Here is a 23,414-nt window from a genome sequence, read left to right on the forward strand (position 1 = left end):
TCAAGGAATGGTAACAGCCAAAGGTAAAAGGGCCTACATTTATTTAATTCTCTATGCAAAACCTTCTCAAAAGGAAAATAAATGCCAGCTCTTCACGTACCCTGTTTACAGTGAGGTTTTTGTTGGCAGGCCATTAGGTTTCCATGGTAACAAGCAAACTATTCATTTGAAACAAAACCAGCCATGACTTTGTGCTTTGACAAGGATTTCTATAGCTTTTTTTTTTTTTTTTTTTTCTCGAGTTCAACCAGATGATCAGATGACGCTGTAATCTTTTTAGCCACAAAAGCACCTGAAGGTCTCTTCTCTACTCAGGTCAAGATTTTCTTTTATTTGTAGTGCGGAATAAGTTATATTTCCATGATGTCTTTTTATCCCCAGTGCTTAAAAAATTTGTTTTTATTATTTTATTTTGAGTCAGTAGTCAGTGGAGGAATCTTTGGTAGTTTGTTTTTTCAATGTCCATTTACAAAGACTCTTTCTTCATGCCAGTGCCTGGTGAATCTTTTATAGCCTCTGCCAGGGTAAGGTCACCTTCGAGGACTTAAGATAGAGATGAGGACGATAACCGGAAAAAGCCATATATGTACTAAAATTCCAACAGCACCATCAACGGAATCTAAAGACAAGGGAAGTAAATGCCAAGAAATCATTAAAAAGGAGAGTAAGTATTCCATGTAGCTACCAATACAACTTCGGTGAACAAATAAAACAATTTTAGTATATGGAAGATATTTTTGGAAAACACTTGTTTTTTGGTTTGTTTTATTTATCAGCTTCACTTCCAAGACAAGTGAAAAGGAAAATAACTTGAATATATGGTGAGACATTTGATAAAATTAAAATATCTTCAGATTTTAAATTGATATGCTATGCTACGAAAACCTGTTCAGAAGATATTTATGTGAGTCTATGGCTGAGCTCAACCTCAGAGTTCTGCTAGCCACATGAAGGCATGCACACATAGAAAATTCCCCAAAATCTAAAAGTTCAGCTTCATTTTTTTTTTTAAAGCTTTCAGAAATGTTTAAGCTTAAAGACCACTGAGAGAAAAACTACCCTTTATGAAAACCTGGTAGGGATTGTTATGGGTGGAGAAATTAACTACTGCAAACAGTGGATTATACATATCAGGATCAGTCTATTATCTAGAAATTGGGTAAATAATTTTCTCCTTAGTGTAATTTTTAAAAGTGCTATGAAGTCCATTCTAACTAAAAAATCTCTTTCACCAATCTGCCTTGAGATTCCTACTGTAGCTGGTATTTCGAGTAAAATTCATGTACAGATGATACCTCTTAGAAGGTATAGCTTACCTAGGAGGACTAACATAGGCAAGCCCAATAATTCATTAACCTACCTTAAGTTACAAAATGGCTCTCACCTAGGAGTGAGCTGGGTTTTGAAAATGAGAGACAAACAGTCTCAGCTTTTGATAGTGTGGCCATAGTACTACATTTACTACTGGAGAGGGGGTGGAAGCCTGAGAAGTTTAGGAAGAGGCCTTTGGCCTCCACGCTGGTTTGTACTTAGAATTTAACATTAATTTAATATTCCACAAACACTATTCATCAAAATGGACTTAATAAGTTATAGTCAAAGAGATACAAATGTAGCAGAGTATTTTCTCATACCAAAGAAAATATTTTTGTTCAATTAGAATTGTTTCCTCTGATTTACAGAGGCTAAATAAAAATACCTCCAATAAGTATAGATATATCTTACTTGAAATAGTCACACTTTTTCCTGGATTTAGTAGTTTAAGAGAAGAAAACTGATTATGAAAATGTTCTATTGTATAACAATAAAGTGCCTATGGGTTTTCATAGTCATTTCACTGTGGCTACATTTCTGCTTTCTCCTTTTTGGGGAGTAAATTATGTTCTCTTGCTTTCCTCATTTGGAAAGTTTAATTCTATTTATACTAATTTTCAGTGATTTAATTATCAAAATGTAAGATTTCTTTATCAGATGGTAACTATCTTCAGTTAATATAGTGTGTGTTACTATCACTGATTCATGTTGTGAAATTCAAAAGAAATCCCTTTTTCCTCTGAGAAGAATGCTTGCTTTTCTGTGCATTTGACAAACTTACTTCATTTGGATATAGCTGCTGGTTTTCTAAAGAAAAATTAGCCAGACACAGGGAGAAACTTTTACTAAAATTGTTACTTGAAATGCTAAGTGTAATGACAAGAAGGTGAAAACTATGAGCAAAATGGCTCATTGTTATGTACAATCTTAGTTTTTGTCTCCTAACAATGTTTAAAAATGTCAGTTCATATGAGCAATCACTGGGTAGTTGTACAAATGACTTTCAACATCCAGACTGATATAATTTCTCACTAACTGTACTCAATTAACAAAGACCCTGATTTGCTATAGACTTATACAAAGTGGATTTTCATGCTCTTTTTGTAAGTGCTAAATAATTGAGTTATTTGTATGTATTTAGTTTGATTGAAACCTCTTTAAATGACCACAAAATTAAAGATTCTAGGTGGCCCTACGAAAATCCTTCAACTAAGAAGAATTTTTCATAAGTATAATTTTAGATTTCTCACCTTCACATGAATAGTACAATGAGGATTTTAAGAAACAGCCCAACACATAATTCTGATGCTTTTTTGCATTATTTATAATTTTTTATTTATAGCTCTTTTACTAAAAATGGATTTTTGGTGAAAAACATACAATTTGAAGATATCATTATACCATAATATTCAAACCAGAATAAAAAGTGAAACCAAATTACTAAACAAGATTGTGAGGCAGGTATAAGGAGATTAATTATACCAGCAAAGAATTAGGCTGCTCCATTACTTAATATATATACTAAGGCTCTTCACAATATTGAATCTGTTAAAATGGTTGGCAAAAGTTAGACCTACAAAATACATTCATAAACTCGGAGGAATAAAAACAGCCATGGCTATATAAATGTGTGCTGAGTATATAGATTAGCCAAATATTTTAATAAAAGTGAAAAAACCCTCTGAAATTAATAATATAAATTAAGAATATTTTAAAATCTTAATTAAAAACCAAAGTGTGCTTGCCTTACATAGACCTAAATCAAAATTACTTTTATTTTAGGTCAAATAACTGAGTTCAAATGCCTACCATCAGATTTAATACTTTGATTTTAAAATATAATTAAAATTTTAGGGTCTCATGCATAGGAAATTTTTAAATAAACTAAAAATAAATTAGTTTTTAACAATTAGACCTCATTAGTTTGTCATTACGTTACTTTAACATCACACCAACTGATCCAAGAAGAGACACTTACTCTTAGTCGTTAAGTCTTGTTTTGCACATTCTCCTTCTGCAATTGATACATCATCAATGGCAATGTCACCTTCTATGCCAGGACCTCGAATACCTTCAAAAATGAGCTACAAATATGAATAAAACAAACCTAAATGTAGGGCTTTGATGTGCAGATGAATTTTTATTGAGAAATCGAGGAAACAAACCTAAAACTGACAACAATCCTGGCATCATTTATTATTGATGGCCTTCAGAATTCTTACTTGCAAAAAACATAAACTTTCTCAACAAAACCAATAGGATTTTCCTTGTATAGCATAGTTTTCCATATGACAAGCTCTGTGTCAATTTTAAAACAAAACTAAACTTAACTGAATAAAAGCAGCTACTATTACAAATCGTATCACTTTTTGTTTTCAGAGGTAAAGAAAAGTTTTTCTCTGAAATATTTCTCTGAAATAGATTCCCTCCAATGTTTTCTAAACATATCCCATAACACTGGTTTTCTAGAAATATTTTATGGATGAATGAGTTCCGGTTTCACTGCGACAGTATTATGTTTAATGAAGCACAGAGCAAGGGTTTACCATCTCTGTAAAACTGTTTGATCTCTTGCAAATACAGTGAATAAATTCATCATATTCCCCATATGCTTTGTTTCTAAACCCTTGAAGATATTTATGGGTTTACTTATGTTGAGTGTTTTAGCGGCAGACCTTTGAATTTCCAGTATCTAGAACAGTGTTTGGCACTGAGGTAAGACATTAGTGTTGAAAGAATAGATGAATGAAATAAGTCTCCATTTAACACTAAATTCTAGATACAAGGTCAATATAAGGACAATTAGCAAGTTTTTTTTTTTTTTAAAGAAGATGTTGGGGGTAGGAGTTTATTAATTAATTAATTTATTTTTGCTGTGTTGGGTCTTCGTTTCTGTGCGAGGGCTTTCTCTAGTTGTGGCAAGCGGGGGCCACTCTTCATCGCGGTGCGCGGGCCTCTCACTATCGCGGCCTCTCGTTGCAGAGCACAGGCTCCAGACGCGCAAGCTCAGTAGTTGTGGCTTACGGGCCTAGTTGCTCCGCGGCATGTGGGATCCTCCCAGACCAGGGCTTGAACCCGTGTCCTCTGCATTAGCAGGCAGATTCTCAACCACTGCGCCACCAAGGAAGCCCCAATTAGCAAATTTTTATTTCATTTTTATAGAAATAAGAGTCTTCTAAAATTTTGTCTTATATCACAATTACTCCTTGCTTCCAGTAAAACCTTTTAATTCTTTTGATACTAAAAAATAACCTATGCATGTAGTGATTATATTCCCAGAAAAATTTCTACATACCAAAATGAAATACCTACTTTGTTTTTTCCGAAGAAAAATTAGCCTAATAACTGTTTTCAACATCAAACTAATGTGTGCATTTTAATACAATTTCTAGTCTATTTCACTGCAACAAATTGGAGTAAAAGTCTGTTTTTATCAATGCCAAAATTTTTGTTTTTCAAAGTATCTTAATATGACTCCTTAAAGGCAAATTTGTGATGAATTTAAGAGAACTTACACTACTTTTGTGAAGGCTACCATTGTTCTCTGATATGCTATCATAATTTTATCAATCGAAATCTCTAAGTAGGAGAGTAGAGGCATTAGTTACCACCTTTTGTATTGAGTCCTTTCCCCCACTTAAATATGGTCTATAAGAATAATTTTCATGATAGGAAAAAATTTGATAAGAGAAAAAGATTTGGGAAGTTTTTATTATTATATTTAATTTGTGTAGAGAGGGTTTCCTGCTTACCTATGTTGAGATAAGTATGTTAATAAAGAGTGTCCAAAACCATTTCTTTGAAAGGCATCCAATTTGTCTTGTCACTGAAGCCAAAATAAAATGGCAAACCAGAGTTAAAATATTTAGAACTAAATTGGCAGTATATGAATTCTCCATCCTCAGATGGAATCAGGAATGAAGCATTAATTTGGCTGCCTGGAAATGATAACTTGCATTTGACTTACGGTGGTGTTTTGGAAGGTATCTGGGTAGTGGCTACACAGCCCTCAGAGGACTATTTAAATTGCAAGAGAGAAGATTTAAAAAAAAAAAATGAATGGTATAAAAATTCAAGAGCACTGAATTTGGAAAAGGAGAAGTCATTTTAATGGCTGCAGAATAGTCCATGTCATGGATGCAACAAAATTTATTTAACCAGCATGTATTGTTATTGTTAGACATTAAAATTATTTTCAGTTATTCTGAACAAGGCTGAGATGAACAAGGCTGAATTTCATCTGATTATTACACACAATTATTATATGGTTCTTTAGGGTCATTATAAATTGCCCCTATCAGCAGTCTATCTGTGAGAAGGCATCGCCTTTTTCCTAACCATGGGTTTTTAAGTATTTGGGTATTTTTTTTCCTTTTTTTGACATGTGCTGCTTACCTGGTAGAGAATCAATGTTAAGAGTAAATCAATAGTATTCCCACCCCCTTCTTAGTTTCAGTCATGTGATGCTGAGTCTTCTCTCCTGAAGATAACAACATGAATGGAATGTTATCTTGGAGAAAGTCAGAACTCAAAGATTCATGCTGTAAGAGTCTGATTCCACAAAATCAAATATTTTCCACCATGCCCCCAAGACTAATACTTTACTTAATGAAAGTGGAGGGCTGTCATCACAAATTTTTCTTTTACGCAGTTCTTTTAAAGGACTGAATGGAAGAAAATGTAGATTTCTCCCTCCCAGTCAAGTTTAATTCTGGAAGGAAGCAGGAATAAGAATGTGTTAGTCAGAAAAAATTTGGTATGGTGAAGAGGAAACCTCTTCAAACACCAAGAGTTTTAATTTTAAGAGATGGAGTAGAAAGAGAAAGGGAGTAAACACTGCTTGTACAACAGAATACAGGGTTTGTAATGTGGCCATGGCAAAGATAAGAGGATTGCATTCCAGTATGATTTGTGTGCGAAGTGAGATGTTGGTGAAAAGGCTAATACGGGTAGGTTAGAATGTTCTGCACCTGCTCACACTTGAAATCTAAAGAGATGAAGCTGAAGTCATAATCCTTGCATTGGGAAGGATGCTGGAGGAACACGCTTGAGAGACATGGATTTTTCCATCTTAGGTATGTAGAGGTGAGTAGACAATAAAATTATCCACAGTTTTTCTTATTTAAAGTACACAATTATTTTCACTTAATAAGTTGCTGTTACCTGGAGATAAGTGTCAATATAAAATAATGGCATTATTTTAAAATTCAAAATTAAAATGTCTAAATCATCAAAATCATTCCTGAACCTTTCAAAGCTTCTTTCCCTGGAATGATCTTGCCATTGCTCAAAGCATTTCAAAACTTCTGTTACTGACTTTAAAGTATTAAACATTCCTACTTTTCCTATTAATTTTCTTTTTCTTTCCTTCTTTCTGCCTCGCTGTGCAGCTTGATCAAAAACCCAAGGTTGAACCTAGGCTTGTGCTAAAAACAAAAGTCTTGAAGCAGCGAGGTTGTGAAGGATGCTGCCACCCTTCTTTTGTGGTCAGATTGAGAGGGAGTGTTGGGGAGACTTTGGTGGTAAACATCAGAGAGTAGACTGACGGATGGAATTTAATATGTGTGCTGCCTGCCTACTGGCAACATGTTGACCGCAAATGTGTAGTTGGCTGAACAGCAGAAATACAAATCAACAAAAGTTGAATTGTCTTATGTACAGAGGGCTGCCTCTATCTAGAACATTCTTTTATATGAATACTTCATCCCTCGGTGATCCTGATGAAGTGTTACAGTAATAAAAGCTGATTGATTTGTAAATCTATTATTTACATTTATCTGCACAACTATAGATAATACAGTTTGTCTCTGAATAAAGCAATTTGATTACTTTCCAAGCATAGCAGTGTTTTAGTTATTGTGTAGAAATAAATCAGAGAATTAGTAGTAGTTATTACTGGGATGATAAAAATAACTTTTGACAATCAAACTCTTGGCACAGTTATATAATTGGTACTTTTAATATATATTTGAAATCTTATGATGATAGGGAATCCAATCCAATAGGCTAGAGAAATACCGTAGTCTTCCTCAGGGTCCTATTTGAACATGAAGAAAGAAAAAGGTACTGCGTAGTTGTTGTCTTGTTTCCTTTTAATTTCCACAGAAGCTTTGTTATTGGGAAGATATAGATTGTTTTTTAACTCATTTGACTCATACAAAGAAATATTTATTGCATTGTTCTGTTTATGCTCTTAACTCCAACTAGAATTATTATAACACGATTTTATAGATTCTAATAGACTTATAAACGGCTTTGAGATGAAGACCTAGAGGGATATTTTCTCCTTATATTGTTTTTGACTATGAGATAGATAACAGAAATAAAATGCATAGGTATTAAATTTAAATAATGTACCTTGGCCAAACTTTCAAGTGCTTTTAAAAATAAATCCTTGGTGACAAACATCTTTTTTCTCAAATACAAAGATGAGAAACTATAACAGTCCATTATAATATGATGTATCTCAACTTGGAAGATGTGATCTGTATGCAATGAAAAAAGTCTGAATTACATTCACTCAGAGAAGAAACACTCTCTAGTTTAATAGATTAAATATGTCATATTTTAATGAAGTACCATCATGATTCTGACTACAATTACATTACAAGGATAAGACTATGTTCTTTTCCTCTTCAATACTTCTGAAATGCATTTGGCTTAATTGCCTTGAAGACCGAATTAATGGCATCTAGATTCTCAGGGAGAAAATGTTGACGTTTAGGTCTCCTAAAAAGAGTGTTCAAATTGTGCAAAACCTGTTCTTCTCACATAATCACACTGATCTTACTTAAAATGGTTTCCCTTAACTGAAACAAGTTTAAAATTGTAACGTTTTCACAGTGTGTGCCTGCAATTCAGCAAATTTAATATGCAAGAAATACTGCATGATCAGAAAATTAATTCCTGGTGAGTAACTGCAAGTGGGAGTTTAAAAAATGTACGTGAATTTCTGTATTAGAATTACACTACACAAAACTATTTCAATTCTTCAATTGACAGTTTCTTACATTTATTTATAATGCTTTAAAGCATGTAGATATAGATGTCAATATATAGGGAGATACAGATGATGCTGTAAAGGTTTATGTTCAAATATAATTTCTCAGAAAGGGAGGAAGAGCTACATGTAGCACTAATGAGTAAAAGTAAATGGGGAGTCAAAGACTACAACACACTTCTGATGATGACTCAACATTAATAGTGCCTCTGCAAATGTTTTCTTTCTGACAAGAGACATCGCTTCTGATCATTACTGCTAAGGCAAAGCCAAAGTCTTGGAATGCAGTTTGAAAACTGACAGTGTACATCACTTGGAAAAACTTTAAGATGTGAATAAATTTGAAAATAGCTATTAACATTAATAATTTTACCTTTATTTTATTACTGGTTCAGCAAATAATTAAACTATCCTTTATTTTTATTTTTATTTTTTCCCTCTTACCTGTAAAGAGCAGAACTATCCTTAACCAGTACAGAAGAGATTTGAAGAGAGGTAACATAATAAACCAGGTGAGTAGCCTAAGCTTTTTCTCTGGAGAAACTATATAAATATTAACACTGAGTTTAACTTCACAAGACTCTGCCAGTCCAATTTGCTGGATAAATGTCAGTTGGTTGTTAAAGCTTCTAATCTGAAATAATAACATGAGATTTTGACTGTTGGCAAAAAACAAAAAGAACTAGATCTCATTGTGAATTGCAATTAGAAAATGTTTTCAATAGTTACTTCAGGAGCCATCATCACGTTTATAATTGCTCCGGAATTTGGCTTAGAATGTCAGATATGTATCTATGTGAGCATGTAATGTCTACTAAGGAGGATGATATTTTCTGGATTATTATTATTCATAGAAATATATAAAGGCAGCATGATGTAATGAGAGCATTATAATCTCTTTCCCAATCCATATTTAATGTTAAGGATTTGTGTGATTTAAGATAAATTGTCTCAAAACATACTTTCAAATCTTTAAATGAGGATATAAGAAGATCTCCAGAATTCTTTTCGCCTATACCTAAGAAAATGTAAAGACAGTATTATAACGTCTCTATACTTTTCCCTCACAAAACATTTGGAATGTACTGTGAAAGAAGTAAAGCATTTAAAAGGATAGTTAAATATTTTCCCTGGTGTAGGATATAAAATAAAAGTGACATTCTAAGACTAACACCATATTAATTTTACTTTTTTGGAAATTTTTTCCCTAATCCTTCTGAATCCAGCTAAATATATTTTCCTCACAAGTACCGATCATGCTAAATTAATTCTAGAAAAAGAGCCCCAAAAGAAATTTCAGTAGGAGGAAAACTTCTATTTGCCTGAAAAAGTACTACACAATAATTTGATTTTCAGCTAAGCAAACTAATTGGACACACTGAGACAAAGAACTTTGCAAGTGGTTGTTTTTTTAAAGGGTTTATGGATCAAACTAATTTGAAGGCATACAACTCCAAACAAATCATAAAATGTGTCAATGTAACAGAGTCTCAAAATCACTTATATTTCATTTAAAATTCTGAGAGGTAAGAGATAACCTTTCCACTTGAATTAAAGACATCCTAGAATGCCACAAATCTACATTTGAATAACGTTTAAAACTTCTCACAACTTAATCTGTACAGTAATATATTCTATACTTTTCTTTGCCATGCTTTTCTGGTAGGCATCATATACCAAAGCAAGATTTTTGAAAAGCTTGATAGTTATAAATGACTTTTTTGTTTGTTTGTTTTTTTTTTGCAGTATGCGGGCCTCTCACTGTTGTGGCCTCTCCCGTTTGCGGAGCACAGGCTCCGGACGCGCAGGCTTAGTGGCCATGGCTCACGGGCCCACCCGCTCTGCGGCATGTGGGATCCTCCCGGACCAGGGCACGAACCCGTGTCCCCTGCATCGGCAGGCGGACTCTCAACCACTTCGCCACCAGGAAAGCCCTATAAATGACTTTTGAAGAAAATATACTTTGTCTGAAAAAAGTTGAAAACAACAAGAAATTGAAAACAAAATTAAATTTTAAAAATGGGGTAGGATGGTGCAGTTGCATTTCCTTGAACAATCAAGATTTATGAAATGAAAGTCCTTAGCCAATGGACCTAGAAATATCTCAGAGAAATAAGGACCTAGAGATCCAATATAAAAATATGGTTTTATTTATCTTCATTTCCCATTGGTAATTTAAATAGTTTTAGAAATTCATTGATTCAAAATCTTCATTTTTGGATTGGCTTCCAGCCAGGATAGAGTAACAGAAACCAGATTTATCTTCCCAACTGAAATAACCAAATAACCGGACAAAGTATATGAAAGAATGGTATTCAGGACACTAGCCATCAGGTAATGAAGAACAGTGAACCCCTGAGTGATAGAAATCAAACAAGGTTTACCTTATGACTGCCCCTATACAGAATTTATAGACTATGGTGAAAGCAGAACAAAGGTAGAGCCTGGTAGATAATCTGGGTTGAGGCGATAGAGCTGAGAGTCCAGGAATCCAAGGCAGCTAGAGTATGCAGGGTAGAATACAGGCCAAGAAAGAATTGCAGAGAAAGAGACATCTGCAGAGGGTACCCCTCAAGTATTCAGCAAAGTCCTGATCAGGCCTTGAATGTGAGGAAACTGCCTAAGACCTGGGAAAGACCCAGGGGGATGCATTTAATATAACAGTGCCCAGCTAACACAGAACTTGGGAAACCTAATTCATGAGGCATTGGGTAGAGTACTCAGAAGACTTTTGCCTCAGTATTGAGAAATAATCAGCCTGATATCAGACACTGTTCTAGTCTCATGCTAACAAATCTTAAAGCAGAAACAAAAATTATCAAGCTGTTTCCAAGTAACTAAACTACATCACAAATAAGCTCAATTATAAAGAAACACAAAAATACCCAGCAACTACGAAGGTAAAATTTACAATGTCTGACATCCAGTCAGACTAACAAACAGTAAAGGAGCATGAAAATAATGACTTGTAAAGATGAGGAAAACATCAATAATCAAACCAACCAAGAACTGGCATAGATGATATCGTTAGCAGACAATGACATAGACAGTTATTATAATTGGATTTAATAGGTCAAAACATTAACTTAAGACATGAAATGTATTTTAAAAAGACTCAAATTGAACTTACAGAGATGGAAAGTATAATGGCTGAGATGAAAAATACACTGAGTAGGACTGAAAGCACATTAGACATTGCAAAAGAAATGATTAGTGAATGTGAAGACAGTAGGTTATTCTATAAATTGTGAATAGTGAAATAATTTTAGATAAGATGGTGGTTTTCCCAATTTCCTTACTACCTTATGCAAATTTCTTTAGAGTGGGCACTCTCTGTAATGACAAGTACTGGACTTGACCTCCTTTCCAATTTGAGAATCACAGTCTTTCAATTCTGCGAGCACCAAACTTTCCTGGATCTCCTTCCTTATAACTCTAAAAAACACTACTTAGGATCAAGCTCCTCTTCCACAGTTCATGTTAATGATTGATTAGTGTTCTGTGTGGTTCCACTGTCTTTAATCACTGTTCACATATGTACACTTTTCCTTGGAAATATCAACCACTCCCAGAGTTTTAGGCAGCACATACAGCCTAATGACCTACAAAAATGTTTGTCCCCAAAGCTTCAGAAAAACATATGCAATAACCTTCTGCACATCTTTTTTTTTTTTTTTTTTTTTGGTACGCGCACCTCTCACCATTGTGGCCTCTCCCACCGCGAAGCACAGGCCCCGAACGCGCAGGCCCAGCGGCCATGGCTCACACGTGGGATCCTCCTGGACCGGGGCACAAACCTGCGTCCCCTGCACCGGCAGGTGGATCCCCAACCACTGCGCCACCAGGGAAGCCCTACCTTCTTCACACCTTTAAGAGGATATTCCACAGGCATTTTATATTAACATGTCCAAAATAGAAGTAACCATAATCATCCCTGAAGCTTGTCTCTTTTCCTCTTTTTGTTATTTAAGGTAATGGATAAAGTAACAGACATTACTCAAGACACCCCAGTTAGAAGCTTCTTGGTCATTCATGGCTACTTCCCAAATTCCCAACATAAAAATGTTCTGCTAGTTTTTATGCCTAAGTATATCTTGAAACCATCCTCTTTTCTTCATACCACTTCCCTAGTTTGTCCTTTCAATATCCTTTATGTGGATTTTATGACAGTGTTCTAACTGGTTTGCTGGCCCGATTTTATCTCCTTGAATCATCTTCCATACAACAACCTAAGTGATGCACCATGTCATCCCCTGAGTAAAATCTTTCCATAACTCCCCAGTGTCTATGCTCTTGAGGTTCCTTAACCTCATTTCACATCAGTCTTTGATTTATTTTTGTGTACCAAATTCCAGATAAACGTCTCTCTGTTTCTCTGACAAATCCTGTGATGTATGACCTCCATGTCTTGGTTTACTCTGAACTCTGCTGCAATATTAATATTAGACCTTTTTCTACTTTGCAATCCCTCTCTTCAGGTTTCACCCCATATAACAGGCTTTTCTTGACTCTCCTCCATACTCTTCTTGTTGATTAGGTGTGCTCATAGAAACTTGTGCATATTTCTATTACTGGAATTATTATAGTACGTGATGTATGTGTTTAAATGTGTATTTCCACCAATCTGAGGTAAACAATCACTATGAAATCTTCATGGCTAACAATGTGCCTGGCACACAGTAGTGGCTCAATAAGTATTTATTGTACTGTTGTCTGTGACAATAAATGATTGTCTTGAAGGTACTCAATAAATATTTACTAAGTTGATGTCTATGGCAATAAAGGATTATCCTGAAGGAAACAATATAACTAGTCCCTTAAATACTTACTTTATATGTATTTGACTTAATAATTTTGTGTTGGTAAGGCAGTGACATAGGAAGCAAAAATATGTCTAGAAGAACATCATTTTTTAGAAAGAAAGGTTCTTTGATGCCTATAGGGGTATGTACATTTTAATATTAAGGTTACTTTTATCAGTAATGCTTTGGAGTTCTGTCATCCAGTTTAATTGGTTTAATGATATGTTGCTTTACATTCAACTTTTTTTTTTTTTTTTTTCTTTTTGCGGTATGCGGGCCTCTCACTGTTGTGGCCTCTCCCCTTGCGGAGCACAGGCTCCGGACGCGCAGGCTCGCCGGCCATGGCTCACGGGCCCAGTCACTCCGCAGCATGTGGGATCTTCCCGGACCGGGGTACGAACCCGTGTCCCCTGCATCGGCAGGCGGACTCGCAATCACTGCGCCACCAGGGAAGCCCTACATTCAACTTTTTAATTCTCTCTTCTTATTCTTTTTTGTTCTCTATTCAACTTATTTTATTCATTTTTACTCAATTATTTTATTCTTCATAGAAACAAAATAATTACTAGGATCTATGAATTGAGTTGCTTTTATGTGTTTGTAGATAATCAGCTAGGATTTACTCCATTATTCTTTACCAGAGTGAAAAAATGAGTGCATTTTTATCATCCTGGTTAGTTTTAGAAGTGTAATTTATAAATCAGTCATTAGAATTTTATAGATTAAGTTACAAGAAGATAGCATTCCACCAATTGAAAATTGGCATAATTGAAGCTCTCTGAATTTCTATACCCTTACTAAATGCCATGAAATGCAATTAAGAAATCCCCAGTAGAAAAACATACTCAGCCTGAGTATATAAAATACATATATAAAGTTACTAAAATCACTAAAACTACATTATTTTCTCCACTAAAATAGTTTATGAAAAACTTTTTCTAGCCATGATGACCATTGCTATAATCATTTAAATTTTTATTATAGATTTGCAGCTAATTCTCTTAATCCTATCTAAGCCTGTCTTCTTTTCTATATAAAAACAAATAAAAGTAACTTGTTTAAAGTTCTCTAACTTTGATAATCAAAGTAATAAATTACTAAAATGACATTACCTCAAAGAGACACATTTTGCTAAAGTATACAAAATTCCATCAAGTAAAATTCAAACAGATTAATTGAGAATTGATCATCCAGCTTCCTTTATTATAAAAATCTATGTTGTTTGTCTTCAAGGAAAAAAATACACACATACGATTTTATAGAAACAAATTATGTTTTCTCCAGGCAAATCACTTGAATTCAGATAGACAATTATTCAAACATATTACTTGATAGATGTTAATTAATAAGAGAAAAGGACATTTTCTCCTTATAAAACAACTTTTAGAACTAAAGGAAAACTTAATCATGTGATATTTGTGATGCTCATGTCAGAATTTTTGCATACTCATTCTAATTTTGCTCAAGATCTGCCTTTAACATTATGCTCAAGTGCAAAAATATATCTGCAGACATGATTGCTCTTTTCTTACCTGAAATGAAGTAATTGGATATATATTAACATGTGCCTCATTCCATCGTTGTCCTTTATTCCCACTTGAAGACCACAGTGGATTCTCTATCATTGTCTGCCCTTTCAAACGTAGATAAACATTTAAAACACCTAAAAATAACAATGAAATTTTATTTTGTATATTTGCTTTGGCTTCATGTTTGTTTCTTCTTGACTGAACACTTGTAAATTATTAAAAATGAAATTTCACAGAACACTCCAGTGTCTCCTCTTCTCTTCCCCTCTCATTTCCAATCTTGCTCTTAGGACGCCTGGCATATGTGGCAGGTCTCCAGAAATGATCACATCTTAATCCCTAGAACCTGTGAATGTTATCTTATATGGCAAAAGAGACTTAACAGAGGTGATTAAATTAAGAATTTTGAGATGGGAAGATTATTCCAAATAACCTGAGTGGGTCCTAAATATTATCACATATATCTTTCTTTTTAAGTGGAGGGAGAAGGAGATTTGATACAGGAGAGAAGGTCATGTGAAAGACAGATAAGATGCAACACTGATGGTTTTGAAAATGAAGTGAGGAACCACAAGCTGAATACAGTTAGTCTCTAGGAGCTAGAAAAGACAAGTAGACAGATTCTCCCCTAGAGGCTTCATAAGGGAGCAGCTCTGCTGACATCTTTGGTTTTTAATTAATTTTTATTGGAGTATAGTTGCTTTATAATGTTGTGTTAGTTTCTACTGTACAGCAAAATGAATCAGCTATACATATACATATATTCCCTTTTTTATGGATTTCCTTCCCATTTAGGTCACCACAGTACACTAACTAGAGTTCCCTGTGCTATACAGTAGGATCTCATTAGTTATCTATTTTATACATAGTATCAATGGTGTATATACGTCAATATCAATCTACCAATTCCTCCCACCCACCCCCATTTCCCCCTTGGTATACATTCATCTGTTCTCTATTTCTGCTTTGCAAATAAGATCATCTATACCATATTTCCAGATTCCACATATATGAGTTAATATATATGTTTTTCTCTTTCTGACTTACTTCACTCTGTATGACACTCTATAGGTCCATCCACATCTCTACAAATGACACAATTTTGTTTCTTCTTATGGCTCAGTAATATTCCATTGTATATATGTACCACATCTTCTTTATCCATTGCTCTGTCAATAGACATTTAGGTTGCTTTCATGTCCTGGCTATTGTAAATAGTGCTGCTATGAACACTGGGGTGCATGTGTCTTTTTGAATTATGGTTTTCTCTGGGTATATTCCAAGGAGTGGGATTGCTGGGTCATATAGTATTTCTATTTTTAGATTCTTAAGGAACCTCCATACTGATTTCTATAGTGGCTATATCAAGTTACATTCCCACCAACAGTGCATGAGGGTTCCTTCAGAAGACTGAGGCAAAAGTCTTCTTAGTACTCAACCCTCAGAATGGTAGAAAGTATTTGCAAACGAAGCAACTGACAAAGGATTAATCTCAAAAATTTACAAGCGGCTCATGCAGCTCAATATCAAAAAAACAAACAGCCCAATCCAAAAATGGGCAGAAGATCTCCTATTCTGAGGGTTGTCTTTTCATCTCATTTATGGTTTCCTTTGCTGTGCAAAAGCTTTTAAGTTTCATTAGGTCCCATTTGTTTATTTTTGTTTTTATTTCCATTTCTCTAGGTGAGTCAAAAGGATCTTGCTGTGATTTATGTCATAGAGCTTTCTGCCTATGTTTTCCTCTAAGAGTTTTATAGTGTCTGGCCTTACATTTAGGTCTTTAATCCATTTTGAGTTTATTTTTGTGTATGGTGTTAGGGAGTGTTCTAATTTCATTCTTTTACATGTAGCTGTCCAGTTTTCCCAGCACCACTTATTGAAGAGGCTGTCTTTTTGTATATTCTTGCCTCCTTTATTAAAAATAAGGTGACCATATGTGTGTGGGTTTATCTCTGGGCTTTCTATCCTGTACCATTGATCTATATTTCTGTTTTTGTGCCAATGTCATACTATCTTGATTACTGTAGCTTTGTAGTATAGTATAAAGTCAGGGAGCCTGATTCCTCAAGCTTTATTTTTCTTTCTCAAGACTACTTTGGCTATTTGGGGTCTTTTGTGTTTCCATACAAATTGTAAAATTTTTTGTTCTAGTTCTGTGAAAAATGCCAGTGGCAGTTTGATAGGGATTGCATTGAATCTATAGATTGCTTTGGGTAGTAGAGTCATTTTCACAATATTGATTCTTCCAATCCAAGAACATGGTATATTTCTCCATTTGTTTGTGTCATCTTTGATTTCTTTCATCAGTATCTTATAGTTTTCTGTGTACAGGTCTTTTACCTCCTCTAGGTAGGTTTATTCCTAGATATTTTATTCTTTTTGTTGCAATGGTAAATGGGACTGTTTCCTTAATTTCTCTTTCTGCTCTTTCATTGTTAGTATAGGAATGAAAGAGATTTTTGTGCATTAATTTCATATCCTGCAACCTTACCAAATTCACTGATTAGTTTTAGTAGTTTTCTGGTAGCATCTTTGGGATTCTCTATGTATAGTATCATGTCATCTGCAAACAGTGACAGTTTTACTTCTTCTTTTCCAGTTTGGATTCCTTTTATTTCTTTTTCTTCTCTGATTGCCATGCCTAAGACTTCCAAAACTATACTGAATAATAGTGGCGAGAGGTGACACCCTTGTCTTCTTCCTGATCTTAGAGGAAATGCTTTCCGTTTTTCACCATTGAGAATGTTTGCTGTTTGTGTTTTTGTTTATGCGAGTATGGCACATAAATACTGAAAAGCAGAAAAGACAAAATCATCATTAAATTGACCAGTCAGAGGTAGCCTCCTTAGTATTTTGCTGTATGTTGCTTCAGTTTTTTTTTTAATGTATATCTGCATATGTAATATTGTATGGTGTAAAGTAGTTTATTCTTCAGATTTTTAGAGCAATTTTGTCTAATTCTTTATACATAAGACCACGTGTATTCATATTATACACAAATGTATAAATATGAATACCCAATTTTTAAACAACAAAAAAATCTACATTCTTCACATAATAGTTGTCACTTTCTAGCTGGATGACCTTGTCTTGATCTCTTAATCTCTCTGCCTCAATTTCCTCATCAGGTAAGTGATGATGATAATAGTAACTAGCATAAGTTTTTTGGGGAAAATTAAAATGAGTTAAAGTATGTAAACCATAAATTATGTCTCAAACATTATCTTCACTATATTTTATTATCTATCAAGATTCAAATAATATTCTCTATTTCTCTCTCAGTGCAATAGATTATATTAGTACATTTCATGATGTCGAACTATGACTATATTACAGGAATAATTTTACTTGGTATAGGACTACTATTTTCTTATTATGGTTGATTTAATTTGCTAGTATTATATTTAGAAATAATGCATATATATTGTATTTAGAAATAATGCATGTATATACAACTTTATCCAGCTTTGTTTTCTTATCTTTCCACTTTGCAAGATCACTTTTTGCTTCAGAATCTATTATCATCTATCTTTTTCCCCTTCAGTGTAAGAAATAAAATCAGTACCTCCTTGGTACTGATTTATTTTCCATAGTGTAGATTCTGTTCTTCTGTTTCTAATGTCATCTTTATCCAGCTGTATTGTTTATGATGTTACATTCTTCTCTGATCTCATCAAGCTCCCCTTTATTTTAGTCTTTTATCCAGTTCCTTCTTTTCTTGGTCCACTGTTTTAACATTCTTATCTTTTTTTGTCTCATAAAGTTCATATTCCAATTTTATTGAAAATCTAAAGCATATACTGTACAAATTTGCCTTCCCCTGAACTGTCAGTAATTCTTCTTCAACAATATGTGCTTTTTTACTGTGTGCATGTTAGCCTCTTTTTATACTGTGGAATCTTTAATCGAGCCTGATTTTCTCTCTCTCTCTCTCTCTTTTATTTTCTTCCTCTTTATTCATCTTAAATAGTACTTAGTAATCTTGTGGCATTTTCCTCAAAACTACTAATGGGGCTTCTTTTATATGCACAGGATGGGTGTGGATTTTGTTAGCTCGTCCTCTAAGATCTAAAGCTGGAGGCCAGGTGAACGTGAGGTTTCACTACTAGATAAAGATTTAACAATCTGAGAATAGTGGAAAAGCATTTGTACCTTGAGCCTTTTAAGAGTTGAACTTTCTGGGGTTTTGCCTCTGTGCTCAGTGAGTCATTGTGGCAGGGAGTAGCTTTCTGAATCCATCTTTCTATTTTCTATTTTGGACACTCAATGGGGCTCAGTTTTTCTTGCTTGCTGGTGCTGGTTTCTTGTACTTCAGAAAGGCAATTTTGTGCCAGAAGGAAAAGTCACCACAGCACATATTTCTGTGTGATGTCATTACATTATATTTTAAAACATTAATCCACAATAGGGAGAGATCCCAAGGAAATCAAGCTCAAATAAAAATAAATTGTGAAGGCAGGGGGGAAGATGGTGGAAGAGTAAGACGCGCAGATCACCTTCCTCCCCACAGATACATCAGAAATACATCTACACGAGGAACAACTCCTATAGAACACCCACTGAATGCTGGCAGAAGACCTCAGACCTCCCAAAAGGCAAGAAACTCCCCACGTACCTGGGTAGGGCAAAAGAAAAAAGAAAAAACAGACACAAAAGAATAGGGACGGGACCTGCACCAGTGGGAGAGAGCTGTGAAGGAGGAAAGGTTTCCACAAACGAGAAGCCCTTTCGCGGGCAGAGACTGCGGGTGGCAGAGGGGGAAGCTTCGGAGCTGCGGAAGAGAGCACAGAAACAGGGGTGCGGAGGGCAAAGTGGAGAGATTCCTGCACAGAGGATCGGTGCCGACCAGCACTCACCAGCCCGAGAGGCTTGTCTGCTCACCCGCTGGGGCAAGGGGGTGCTGGGACCTGAGGCTCAGGCTTCTGTCGGATGGCAGGGAGAGGACTGGCAGCGTGAACACAGCCTGCAGGGGGTTAGTACACCACGGCTAGCCGGGAGGGAGTCCAGGAAAAGGTCTGGACCTGCCGAAGAGGCAAGAGACTTTTTCTTCCCTCTTTGTTTCCTGGTGTGCGAGGAGAGGGGATTAAGAGCGCTGCTTAAAGGAGCTCCAAAGACGGGCGCGAGGTGCTGCTAAAAGCGCAGACCCCAGAGCAGGGCATGAGACGCTAAGGCTGCTGCTGCTGCAGCCACCAAGAATCCTGTGTGCGAGCACAGGTCACTATTCACATCGCCCCTCCGGGGAGTCTGTGCAGCCCTCCATTGCCAGGGTCCCGGGATACAGGGACAACTTCCCCGGGAGAACGCACGGCGCGCCTCAGGCTGGTGCAACGCCCTGCTGGCTTCTGCCGCTGCAGGCTCGCCCCGCACTCCGTGCCCCTCCCTCCCCCCAGCCTAAGTGAGCCAGAGTCCCCGAAGCAGCTGCTCCTTTAACTCCGTCCTGTCTGAGCCAAGAACAGATGCCCTCCAGCCACCTACATGCAGAGGCGGGGCCAAATCCAAAGCTGAACCCCAGGAGCTGTGCGAACAAAGAAGAGAAAGGGAAATCTCTCCCAGCAGCCTCAGGAGCAGCGGATTAAATCTCCACAATCAACTTGATGTACCCTGCATAGGTGGAATACCAGAATAGACAACGAATCATCCCAAATTGAGGAGGTGGACTTTAAGAGCAAGATATATTATTTTTTCCCCTTTTCCTCTTTCTGTAAGTGTGTATGTGTATGCTTCTGTGTGAGATTTTCTCTGTATAGCTTTGCTTTCATCATTTGTCCTAGGGTTCTGTCCGTCCGTTTTTTTTCTTAATAATTACTTTTTATTTTAATAACTTTATTTTATTTTATCTTACTTTATTTTATTTTATCTTCTTCCTTCCTCCCTTCCTTCCTTCCTCTTTTTCTCCCTTTTATTCTGAGCCCTGTGTATGAAAGGCCCTTGGTGCTGCAGCCAGGAGTCAGTGCTGTGCCTCTGATGTGGGAGAGCCAACTTCAGGACACTGGTCCACAAGAGACCTCCCAGCTCCACATAATAACAAACGGCGAAAATCTCCTAGAGATCTCCATCTGAACACCAACACCCAGCTTCACTCAACAACCTGCAAGCTACAGTGCTGGACACCCTATGGCAAACAACTAGCAAGACAGGAACAAAACCCCACCCATTAGCAGAGAGACTGCCTAAAATCATTATAAGGCCACAGACACCCCAAAACACACCACCAGACATTGACCTGCCCACCAGAAAGACAAGATCCAACCTCATCCACCCGAACACAGGCACTAGGCCCGTCCACCAGGAAGCCTACACAACCCACCAAACCAACTTTAGCCACTGGGGACAGACACCAAAAACAACGGGAACTACGAACCTGCAGCCTGCAAAAAGGAGACCCCAAACACAGTAAGATAAGCAAAATGAGAAGAAAGAAAAACACACAGCAGATGAAGGAGCAGGATAAAAACCCACCAGACCTAACAAATGAAGAGGAAATAGGCAGTCTACCTGAAAAAGAATTCAGAAAATAATAGTAAAGATGATCCAAAATCATGGAAATAGAATAGAGAAAATGCAAGAAACATTTAACAAGGACCTAGAAGAACTAAGGATGAAACAAGCAATGATGAATAACACAATAAATGAAATTAAAAATACTCTAGAAGGGATGAATAGCAGAATAACTGAGGCAGAAGAACGGATAAGTGACCTGGAAGATAAAATAGTGGAAATAACTACTGCAGAGCAGAATAAAGAAAAATAATGAAAAGAACTGCAGACAGTCTCAGAGACCTCCAGGACAACATTAAATGCACCAACATTCGAATTATAGGGGTTTCAGAAGAAGAAGAGAAAAGGAAAGGGACTGAGAAGATATTTGAAGAGATTATAGTTGAAAATTTCCCTAATATGGGAAAAGAAACAGTTAATCAAGTCCAGAAAGCACAGAGAGTCCCATACAGGATAAATCCAAGGAGAAACATGCCAAGACACATATTAATCAAACTATCAAAAATTAAATACAAAGAAAACATATTAAAAGCAGCAAGGGGAAAACAACAAATAACACACAAGGGAATCCCCATAAAGTTAACAGCTGGTCGTTCAGCAGAAACTGTGCAAGCCAGAAGGGAGTGGCAGGACATATGTAAAGTGATGAAGGAGAAAAACCTACAACCAAGATTACTCTACCCAGCAAGGATCTCATTCAGATTTGATGGAGAAATTAAAACCTTTACAGACATGCAAAAGCTGAGGGAGTTCAGCACCACCAAATAAGCTCTACAACAAATGCTAAAGGAACTTCTCTAGGCAAGAAACACAAGAGAAGGAAAAGACCTACAATAACAAACCCAAAACAATTAAGAAAATGGGAATAGGAACATACATATCGATAATTACCTTAAATGTAAATGGATTAAAGGCTCCCACCAAAAGACACAGATTGGCTGAATGGATACAAAAACAAGACCCTTATATATGCTGTTTACAAGAGACCCACTTCAGACCTAGAGACACATACAAACTGAAAGTGAGGGGATGGAAAAAGATATTCCATGCAAATGGAAATCAAAAGAAAGCTGGCATAGCAATTCTCATATCAGACAAAATAGACTTTAAAATAAAGACTATTACAAGAGGCAAAGAAGGACACTACATAATGATCAAGGGATAGATCCAAGAAGAAGATATAACAATTGTAAATATTTATGCACCCAACATAGGAACACCTCAATACATAAGGCAAATACTAACAGCCATAAAAGGGGAAATCGAAAGTAACACATTCATAGTAGGGGACTTTTAACACTCCACTTTCACCAATGGACAGATCATCCAAAATGAAAGTAAATAAGGAAACACAAGTTTTAAATGATACATTAAACAAGATGGATTTAATTGATATTTATAGGATATTCCATCCAAAAACAACAGAATACACATATTTCTCAAGTGCTCATGGACCATTCTCCAGGGTAGATCATATCTTGGGTCACAAATCAAGCCTCGGTAAATTTAAGAAAATTGAAATTGTATCAAGTATCTTTTCCAACAACAACGTTATGAGACTAGATATCAATTACAGGAAAGATCTGTAAAAATACAAACACATGGAGGCTAAACAATACACTACTTAATAACGAAGTGATCACTGCAGAAATCAAAGAGGAAATCAAAAAATACCTAGAAACAAATGATAATGAAAAAACGAGAACCCAAAACCTATGGGATACAGCAAAAGCAGTTCTAAGAGGGAAGTTTATAGCAATACAATCCTACCTTAAGAAACAGGAAACATCTAGAATAAACAACCTAATCTTGCACCTAAAGCAATTAGAGAAAGAAGAACAAAAACCCCCAAAGTTAGCAGAAGAAAAGAAATCATAAAGATCAGATCAGAAATAAAATAGAAATGAAGGAAACGATAGCAAAGATCAATAAAACTAAAAGCTGGTTCTTTGAGAAGATAAACAAAATTGATAAACCATTGGCCAGACTCATCAAGAAAAAAAAGGGAGAAGACTCAAATCAATAGAATGAGAAATGAAAAAAGGAGAAGTAACAACTGACACTGCAGAAATACAAAAGATCATGAGAGATTACTACAAGCAACTCTATGCCAATAAAATGGACAACCTGGAAGAAATGGACAAATTCTTAGAAATGCACAACCTGCCAAGACTGAATCAGGAAGAAATAGAAAATATGAACAGACAAATCACAAGCACTGAAATTGAAACTGTGATTAAAAATCTTCCAACAAACAAAAGCCAGGACCAG

At 35.8% G+C, this 23,414-nt stretch overlaps 1 protein-coding gene across 1 annotated transcript; it reads right to left on the reverse strand.

The window, feature by feature from the left end:
- Window positions 1-237: 237 nt before the first annotated feature.
- LOC116748622 (MAM domain-containing glycosylphosphatidylinositol anchor protein 2-like) lies at window positions 238-17,955 on the reverse strand. Its single transcript, XM_032621739.1, has 4 exons — window positions 17,949-17,955; window positions 14,649-14,779; window positions 3,293-3,398; window positions 238-619 (listed from the first exon to the last, which is right to left on the reverse strand). Exons 1-4 carry the CDS (start codon window positions 17,953-17,955, stop codon window positions 531-533), a joined length of 333 nt encoding a protein of 110 aa, XP_032477630.1. The 3' UTR covers window positions 238-530.
- Between the last annotated feature and the right edge of the window lie 5,459 nt (window positions 17,956-23,414).

Source organism: Phocoena sinus, chromosome 2 (genome assembly GCF_008692025.1).
Source record: "Phocoena sinus isolate mPhoSin1 chromosome 2, mPhoSin1.pri, whole genome shotgun sequence".
Classification (NCBI taxonomy): Eukaryota; Metazoa; Chordata; class Mammalia; order Artiodactyla; family Phocoenidae; genus Phocoena; species Phocoena sinus.

Bases quoted from the DNA above. Each gene is read 5' to 3' on its own strand.
- LOC116748622 (XM_032621739.1), bottom strand. The intron at 3,399-14,648 runs GTAAGAAAAGAG...TCATATTTGTAG, and splicing joins ATCCAATTACTTCATTTCAG to CTCATTTTTGAAGGTATTCG. The intron at 620-3,292 runs GTAAGTGTCTCT...CCTTGTCTTTAG, and splicing joins ACAAGACTTAACGACTAAGA to ATTCCGTTGATGGTGCTGTT.